This window comes from Prionailurus bengalensis, chromosome D2 (assembly GCF_016509475.1).
Source record: "Prionailurus bengalensis isolate Pbe53 chromosome D2, Fcat_Pben_1.1_paternal_pri, whole genome shotgun sequence".
NCBI classification, from domain to species: Eukaryota; Metazoa; Chordata; class Mammalia; order Carnivora; family Felidae; genus Prionailurus; species Prionailurus bengalensis.
The window spans coordinates 60,730,328-60,739,082 of NC_057351.1; the positions used below are offsets into that span (position 1 = coordinate 60,730,328).

Sequence of the window (8,755 nt, forward strand, 5' to 3'; positions counted from 1 at the left end):
TCCTGGGGTTGTGGCGTGGGGAGCAGGGCATGGCCTGGGTGAGCAGAAGTCTGCTGCAGAACGCTTTCCTGGCAGTTTTTACCCCAGGACGGGGTGAGGGAAAGGAGACCTGCTGGTCTTTGGGGACCGAGACAAGAGGGATGGGTAGTGGTGGCTTGAGTTTGTGAATTGCACATACTCCCCCAAAGCCAAACTTTGAGGTACACGCAGTAATTCCTGTCTGCATCAAACAAGATCTGCTCTACTTCCGAAATGTAAGCAATCCCACCATCTCTCACCATCTCCACTGCTGTGGCCAGAGACTAAGCCACCATTACCTCGTTCTCCTGGACCAGTACAACCATCTCCTCCTCCCTGCCCTTGCTCTCACCCTCTCAGACCAATCTCCACTCAGCAACTAGGGTGGTCTTAAAAATACAAACCAGGGGTGCCTGGGTTGCTCGGTTGAGCATCCAACTCTTGGTTTCAGCTCAGGTCATGATCTCATGGTTTGTGGGTTCGAGCCTCATGTTGGGCTCTGTGCAAAGCCTGCTTGGGATCCTCTCTGTCTGCTCCTCCCTTACTCGTGCACACTCTTTCTCTCTCTCAAAATAAATAAACTTAAAAAAAACAAACCAGACCTTCCCACTTACAGTATAACCCCCCCTGCCCCTGCTCAACAGCAACTTCCTATCATACTTGGGGTAAACACCTAAATTCCTTCCTGCTACTTACAAAGGCTCCATGGGACCTAGCTCCTGCCTCTAATCTGACCCCATCATCAGGAACCGTTCTCCCCTTTCATTTGCTCTATCTCACCATGCTGACCTCTCCCACATCGAGAACTTTCCACCTGCTGCTCCCTCAGCATGGGATGCTTTCCCCCAGGTCTTTACGCCTTCCCAGCTACTGGCTTGCAGTGGCCACCCTCCACTCTGCCATTCTCTTCTCACATCGCCAGCATCCAGTATAATTGACTTCAAAGAACTTAGGAGTCTCTGCAGTGCTTACTTGTCAGCCTTCACTGGAGTGTAAGCTTCACGAAACCAGGGAGCTTGAGTGTCCAGGGACAGTGAGTGGCACATAGTAGGTGCTCAATAAATATTTGTCGAAAGAATGAGTGAACAAATGAACAAATAAATGAACTGCTCAGGGACCGGGAAGAAAAACTGTTTTGTTTATGCATACAACTAGCAGGGATTGCAGACTGGAACAGAAGGCAGTGTGGGCCCCGGGGAGGGAGGAAAGGCAGGGGAAGGTGGAGTTGCACCTCTAATTCTGTGCTGTGGAGCCATACAGGGTGGAATCGGGGGATGCTAGGTCAGCCTGTAGGTGCTACCCTCATCCTGGGCTTCCCTCCAGGCCTGGCGTACCTTCACCTTCACTTTGAAAGGCTCAATCAAAAAGACCACCGTGGGGTTGCCTTCCAGGTGGGGCAGCTGCCCATCATCCGGGACCTCCAGGTCGAACCTCTGCAACAACCAGGCCATGAAGAGGAAGACCTCCTGGCGGGCCAGGCTCTCACCTAGGCAGGAGCGGGGTCCTGCTCCAAAGGGCAGGTAACTTAATGATGGCGAGATGAGCTGACTCCTCGTGGGGTCCAAGAAGCGTTCTGTGGAATGGGGAGGTGTCAGCCAGGGTCAGCGCAGTAATGGCTCTGGCCTGACTGAGGGGGAGACACGGCCTTGCCCAGGGAGCCCCAGTCTGAGGAGGTGGATAGCCTGGCATGGGGGAACCCCATCCTGAGGAGAGACACGGCCCAGCTCTCAGGTAGCCCTGAGAAATGCACAAAAGAAATGCAATATTCAGGAAGGGTGGAAAGGAAGCAGTACTAACAAATGAAAATGCCACCATCCAAGGGGAGAGGGGCTGACCTGTTGGGAGCCATATACCTAGAGAGCTTCCTAGAGGACATTTGCAGCTGGTAGAAGGAGAAAATGAGAAACCTAGCTGTGAAGAGTTTGGGTAAGTCCAGGGTAGAATGGGGGCTGTCAACAGGTTCATGTAGCTGGAGCCAGGAGTTTTCTAGTAGCAAGCTGGGCAGAGGGAATGGCATGCTGGAATGATGGAGCTTGGAGGCTAGGTTGGCTGTGTGGCCCGGGAGCAAGACAGAAGGGGGACTCACCGGGCATGAACTGGTCGGGCCGGTACCACTCCTTCTCATTGTGATGCAGTGCCCACAAATTGATGATAACATTTGTGCCCTTGTCGACAGCAAACTCGCCAATGCTGTCCCAAAGAGGGAGAAGAAAGAGGAGTCTAAAATATTGTCCTTCCCAAACTGCTCAGCCCCCAGCTTCTACAGTCCCCCAGCCTGGGGGAAAAAGCCCTATACGTCCTTGTGCCCACTCCCTCATCTTTTCCCCAGCTTCTTCCAGATTCGGTATGAATCTAGCCCTTCTTTAGCCCTCTTCCTGACTAGCTCTTACGTGTTAATACTTGTATATGTGGACATTTATGTCTGTCAGGGCATGTGGGTGTGCATTTTGAGCTGGTGCATGTGTGTGCGTCTGTTGTGGCTACTGGATTGGGTAGGAGTAGAGAGCACCTGGTCTTTAATCCCAGACCATATGTCTCCAGGGCAGCAGGCAGCTTCTGAGGGAGGTTGGTTAGAGCTGTGGATTAGTCACAGATGTTAGCAGGTGGCCAATCAACCCTATATTGATCAGTAGCGTCATGGGTAGGATGATTGATGGCCAATGGTTGAGTATAGGTTGACTAGCAAGCTGAGGGGTGGGGTGGTGGAGGAGGGACCAAGTGGGCTGGCAAGCAGTATTGTGTTATTAGGAGGGAAGGCATACCTGGAATCCATGATAGCCTTGTGGGGGATGAGCGTAGGGGCCACAGGCCGGATGCGAAGCACCTCTCGGATGGTGGCCTCTAGCAAGATGAGTTGATTCCGGTCACTCATAGTTGGTGTGCGGCTGAAACCTATATTCTGGTCAATCTCCTCCTGGAGCTTCTTATACAACTGAGGGCCAGAGCAGGGTAGATGTGACTGACATGCCTAAGCCCAGGGGAAGCATGGGCTTAGAAGAATCCTATTGTCACATCCAGAAGAGCTGGCTCAGACTCTTCCCAGTGATGGCTTTGCAGCCTGGGCTTTGCTTCCAGAAGATGGGGAGCTCCACCCTAGGGCCAAAGCCAACAACTGCTTGTGTAAGGAGTGGGGCAGCCCAGTCTTCTTGCATGGAAGGGCAGAGGGTACTACTTCTCCCTCCTTCTGGGGCCATAGGTGGATCTGGCTGGGGTGAAGAGTGGCTGGGAAGGCCAGAGTAGGGAGAAGCCCACCTGAGGATGGTGTAACAGGAAGGCCACAGTCCACCTCACCACGGATGTGGTGGTCTCCACACCAGCCCCAAAGATGTCCCCTATGGTGGTAAGGATGTGTTTATCCGAAAGCAGCTTCGAATCCTGGTCTGAGGCAGCACTGTTATTGTCTGAGTTCATCCTGGCTTGGATCAGTACATCCAGCATGTTGGTGATAGAGTCATTGCTGAAGTTCTCCTGGTTGGGTGGAGTTGGGAGACAGTGATAAGGAAGGAGCCCCATCTACAATACCCTGCCATACTTCCGTACCAGACTGGAGATACAAAGGCTCCTTCCACTTGGAAGTGAGGGAGGGGGGTGAGGCCAGGCAGGACCTATGAGGTTGTGGGGTGGGAGGAAGCACTGGGCTCTCTTTAAATTTTGGGAGTGAGTGGGTCCCTTCTAAGATCCTCTGCAATTACTTACTTCCTCACCCCTATTCATTAGTTAAGTCATTTTTATTGAGGACCTACTATGTTCCCTACTCTCTGCTAGGTGCTAGAGATCCTACAGTGTCCAAAATGGACCTCAGCCCTGTTTTCATGACACTTCAACCTATCTCATGTCTCTTCTGCTCCATCTCCTACCTTATGTTTTTCAAGGATTTCACTCAGCAACTCATCTCGGTTTTTAACATAATTCTTCATTTTTTCCAAGGTTTTGTTGGGGAAAATCTGGAAAGTAGAAATAAATGTCAGACCCATCCCTCTTCTATTTTGCTTCTCCAACTACCAGAATCCCTCCTCGAGGCAGATCTTAGTTTTCTGTCTCTGGAGAGTGGGGGAGAAGGGAGAAAGAGAGAAAGAATCTTAAGCAGACTCCATGCTGAGTGTGGATGCAGGGCTCGAATCCATGGCCCTGGCATCATGACCTGAGCCAAAATTAAGAGTTGGACGCTCAACCAACTAAGCCACCCAGGCACTCTTTTTTTTTTTTTTTCCAGAATGGGATTATTAATGACAACTAGAACAACTCCAAACAAGGGAAAAGGGAGCATCTCCGTTTCTCCCTCCCCATTCAATCAAATATCAGGCACTGATTGAGGGTCTACTAAGTAGACTCCACTGTGTGCCCAGCCCTTCGGAGTAAGAAAGATTTGAGTCTGAAGGCTGCGGCAAATTCTTTAACTTTTTAAGACCTCTGTTCTCATCTCTATGGAAACTGACCTTCCAGAGGAATTACATGATTAACCCAAGTGGGGTGCTTAACACTGAGCACATAGCAATTGGTAAATAAATGAGAGCCATTATCATGAGTATTACAATGCATAGTTAAAAGCTAAACCTATTTCTGTAGAGAAGTGGCAAGGTCTTAAAGGGAGTCACAAGAGGTAGAGGTCATTGTAGCTGAGGTGGTCAGGAGAAAATTGGGTCTGGAACTAGGCAGTAAGAAATGCAGACTGCAATCAGGGATTGCTGGGATCTGAAAGTGTGGCCTGGCCTCATCCTCACCTTCAACGCGGGGAATATGTCTACCAAATTGTCCTTTCCCAAAGTATTCAAGATGCCTTCATTGTAATTCTGTATGATTTTCAGAGCAGGATCTCCGTTCTTGAAGGAGGAGTTGAAGCAGATCAAGCAGATGATGTTGGTCACCGCCAGGAAGAGAGGGAAGTACAAATCTATGGACTGTCCATCCTGCATGGCCAGGTTATCACACAATAAACTGATTTCCCGACAAACTGAGAGGAGAGAGGGGCATGATGGTGAGGAATTAAGCAGCAGCCTTTATCCTTCCCAGGTCCATCTTAGGCAGGGACATAGACCAGAAGGCCACTAGATGGCAGCAGCAGCCAAGAAAGCACTAGATTGAGCCGGACCTTGCCCTCTTCCCAGCCCCTTCCCCCCCCCCCCCCCCCCCAACCCCCAGCAGTTCCAGGGGCCAGCCGGCACTCACTGATCTTCTCTAGCCTTTGGTCGCCATCCTTGAACAGGGCAAAGGTGGCCAGTGCCAGCTTCCTGTGCATCTGCCAGCTGGCACCATGGTCGGCAAAGGCAATGCCCTTTTGGTTGTCAGACAGGATATCCAGAGTCACCTTTGGAGAGCAGGAAAGGCTGTAGGAATCAGACCAGCCTGATGCTTTTTGAGGTTCCTCTGGGAAGAGGTGGCTTGGACTGCCCAGATCTCTGCCTTTCCCTGGGTCCCCTGGGGGGTGCTGAAGACGCAGCAGCAGCTCATCTACTTTTTCTGCCCTCCCATTGCAAGGGTGTGTGCCCACCATAAGGCCCCAGCTGGAGAATGCAGTCTGGACTTGGGCCAAGCCACCTCTTCCCAGAGGGACCTCAAAAAGCATCAGGCTTCAAAGCCCCACCTCTTAAATCCTATGACCCCACAAGCCCCATCTGGCTAGCCTCCTCCTTCCTCTTTGCTCAGGAGAGTTGGGAGTGAGGCCATTGGCCAGCAGACCTGGCTGACTGATCCAAGGAAAAATGAGTAAACCCTTGGCCTGATCAGAGATAAGTGGCTGTGAGGCAAGGGTGGAGGGGGCAGTGGGGGCTGCCTGGGCTGTTCAGGAGGGTACACAGCAGCAGGGTGTGAGGATGGGGCACTGGCAGTATTCCCAGATGGTCAGCTTCTCTCCTCCCCCAGGAGCATTTCAGAAGGTTCAGTAAGATAGATCATCAGCATCCTTGAAATGCTACCAGGTGTCAGCCTTATGTGAGCCAGAGCAGCTGGGGACAGCCCCAAAGACGCAGCAATCCCAGCCCTGCAAAAACTAGGCTACTTCTCCCTCACACCTTCCCGTATAAGACAGTAATCATTTAAACCCCATTTTCCACGCGAAGAGTAGCATTCCTAAAGGGCTATTTATTGAGCACTTACTGCTCTGGGCACTGGGCTAAGTGCTTTACATAAACGATCTCAGTTGATTAGGGAAATCGAGAGTCAGAGAGAACATCATCCAGTTCCAGGTGAGATGCCAGGACTGGGGCTTCTGCCCCAACCCACCTCTTAGAAGTCCAGAAAAGGAGATATTCCTTTGATTCTCCCTGCCTGGTTTAGAGGCTGGGTGGAGTCTGAGGGGTTGATTCTCACCCACAGTCCTGCTAGTCTGTTTTGGGAAGAATTACAGAAGTCGGGAGGGTCATTCCAGGCTTGGTCTTGGCCAAAGAACTGCAGAACCCCAGGGACTGGTGAGAGAGGAGGGTTGGTGGGAACTGCTTACCACATGGGGCCGCCCAGAGAATTCCTTGCCCTTCTTGACAAGCACCTCCTTGGCCAGCTGGTGGTCGCCGACCATCACTGTAGTCTTGGTCCCCAGACGAAAGGAATAGATGGGGCCGTATTTTTTCTGCAGCTTGAAGAAGTTCATGTGCGGATGACCACTTCTGGGGAGGAATAGCAGGCTGCCCACCAAGGGCAGGGATGGGAGGCTCTTGGGATACTTGGCACCAGGGCACTTTGCCTTGGGCCACAAGAAATAGGCTAGGGTGAACAGCAAGAAAACCAAGAGCTCCCACATGGTGGCCGGGTGCCTGCAAGCAAGACAAGCAGCTATGGAGTAGAAGAGCCACAGCCAGTTCTTGGGTGCGAGGAGGCCCTTTTAAGGGCTGCCCTGTTCTTCACCTTGGCTTTGTGTTATCTCTTGCCTTGTGGAAATTTATCCTGGAGCACAGCCAGGCCGGAGCCCTCTCCCAGAAAAGACAGAGGAAGGAGGAGTGGAGGCCTCCTCAAGGGCTGGCTCAACTCCAGGGCAAACCCCTAGGGGAGGAGTTAGGGAAGGGGGAAGACCATTCGCCCCCCCCCCCCCAAGAGCTCCCCATTCATCAATGTCCACAGAGTGCACCAGAACCAAATGGTATCTGGGTCAGGAATCAAGGTGTGGGACTTTCCATGTTGTAAGATCAAAATCAGTGGACAGATGTCAGGAGGCTCACAACCTGCAGGGATTGTCAAAGATATTTTATTCAGACTTAGTTAACAGCCAAAGAATGTGATGCCTTCGAAGGTCAGGTTTGTAGAATGTCACACACAACAATGACGGCAAGAACCCAGATGTCCTAACCGGTTTGCTGTTCTTTCCAGAGGCAGCCATACTCTCAGGTTGAGAGCATGGGCTTTAGAGTCAGATAGGTTTGGGTTCAAATTCTAGCTGGGCCGCCTTCTAGCTATATGACATGTTTTAGAAAGTTATTTTCATTATATCAAAATATACACAACATAAAAGTTACCATTTAAACCACATGTGCAATTCAGTGTCATTAAGTATACTCACATTATTCTATGGCCATCATCACTCTCTACTCCCAAAACTTTGTCATCACTCAAAACAGAAACTACCTATTAAGAAATAACTCCCCATTGGATACCCTCCCTCCTATTCCTTGCAATTTCTAATCTACTGTGTCTCTATGAATAAGCCTATTTCACATGAGTGACACTTTGCAACATTGTTTCCTGTGCATCTGGCTTATTTTACCTAGCATGTTTCTGAGATTCATCCACATTGTATCAGAACCCAATTGCTTTTTAGGACTGAATAATATTCCTTTATATGGATATACCTCATCTTGTTTATCCATTCAGCAGGTGAGGGATATTTAAGTTGTGTTTACCTTTTGGTTATTGTAAATAATGCTGCTATGAACATGTGTGTGAGTCCCTGTTTTCAACTCTTTGGGGTATATATCTTGGAGTGGAATTACTAGGTCGTACGATAATTTTATGTTAAGTATATGCTAATTTATCAAGTTTCAATTCCCTCTCCTGTAAAATTGAAATAATAATGGAACCTACTTATCAGGGTAGTTGTGATTCAATGAGATTATGCATGCAAAAGTGCTGCCTGGTATGAAGTAAGTACGCATTCAATATTTGTTCTTTTCATCATGATACCAAAATGGGCTTCCTAGTTTTTCTGAGCTCTCATCAGTAGATCTTCCTGACAGACCAACTTCTCATCCTTTGCTGGAAACCTTCAGTGGCTCAACCAGTACTTATCAATGATTTGACATTTCCAGATGTCAAATCTGGGAATTTCCAGCCCCAGGGAGGTGAACATTCCTGGTGTCAATCATCATAGAAGAGGTGGGTCCTCAGACAAGCAATCAGGATCCACTGAGTGAGACTCACAACGGTGGGGGATGGAATTGCCCATCTCTGGGGGTGGTCTGCCAGCATCTGTACTTTGAGGAGTACAGACTGGTGTGTGGGATGCTGGAATGAAGCAGGAAGGCAGCAGGTAGGGGACCTCATGGTGAAGGTGAACCTGCAAGGCCTTGAAGGCCAGACTGCCTGGTTGCTCATCACCCCAAATTTTCAAATGATGTCAGGAGGCTCACAACCTGCAGGGACTGTCAAAGATATTTTATTCAGACTTTCAGGGCCATTTGTGGTTGGAGGTATGAGCCAGGGTGGTCAGAGAAGGCTTCATGAAAGAAAGGGGATTTGAGCTAGGCCTTGAAGGAGAGTTAGGACTACTGGTAGAGGCATGGGGAGTAGGGGAGGAAGGATACTGCTGGAAGGG

The 8,755-nt window shown here is 50.0% G+C and overlaps 1 protein-coding gene across 1 annotated transcript; it reads right to left on the bottom strand.

Moving 5' to 3' along the window:
• Positions 1-1,133: 1,133 nt before the first annotated feature.
• On the bottom strand, positions 1,134-6,820 carry LOC122493194 (steroid 17-alpha-hydroxylase/17,20 lyase). Its single transcript, XM_043597402.1, has 8 exons — positions 6,455-6,820; positions 5,185-5,323; positions 4,740-4,969; positions 3,876-3,962; positions 3,271-3,486; positions 2,781-2,950; positions 2,105-2,208; positions 1,134-1,591 (listed from the first exon to the last, which is right to left on the bottom strand). Exons 1-8 carry the CDS (start codon positions 6,749-6,751, stop codon positions 1,296-1,298), a joined length of 1,539 nt encoding a protein of 512 aa, XP_043453337.1. The 5' UTR covers positions 6,752-6,820; the 3' UTR covers positions 1,134-1,295.
• Between the last annotated feature and the right edge of the window lie 1,935 nt (positions 6,821-8,755).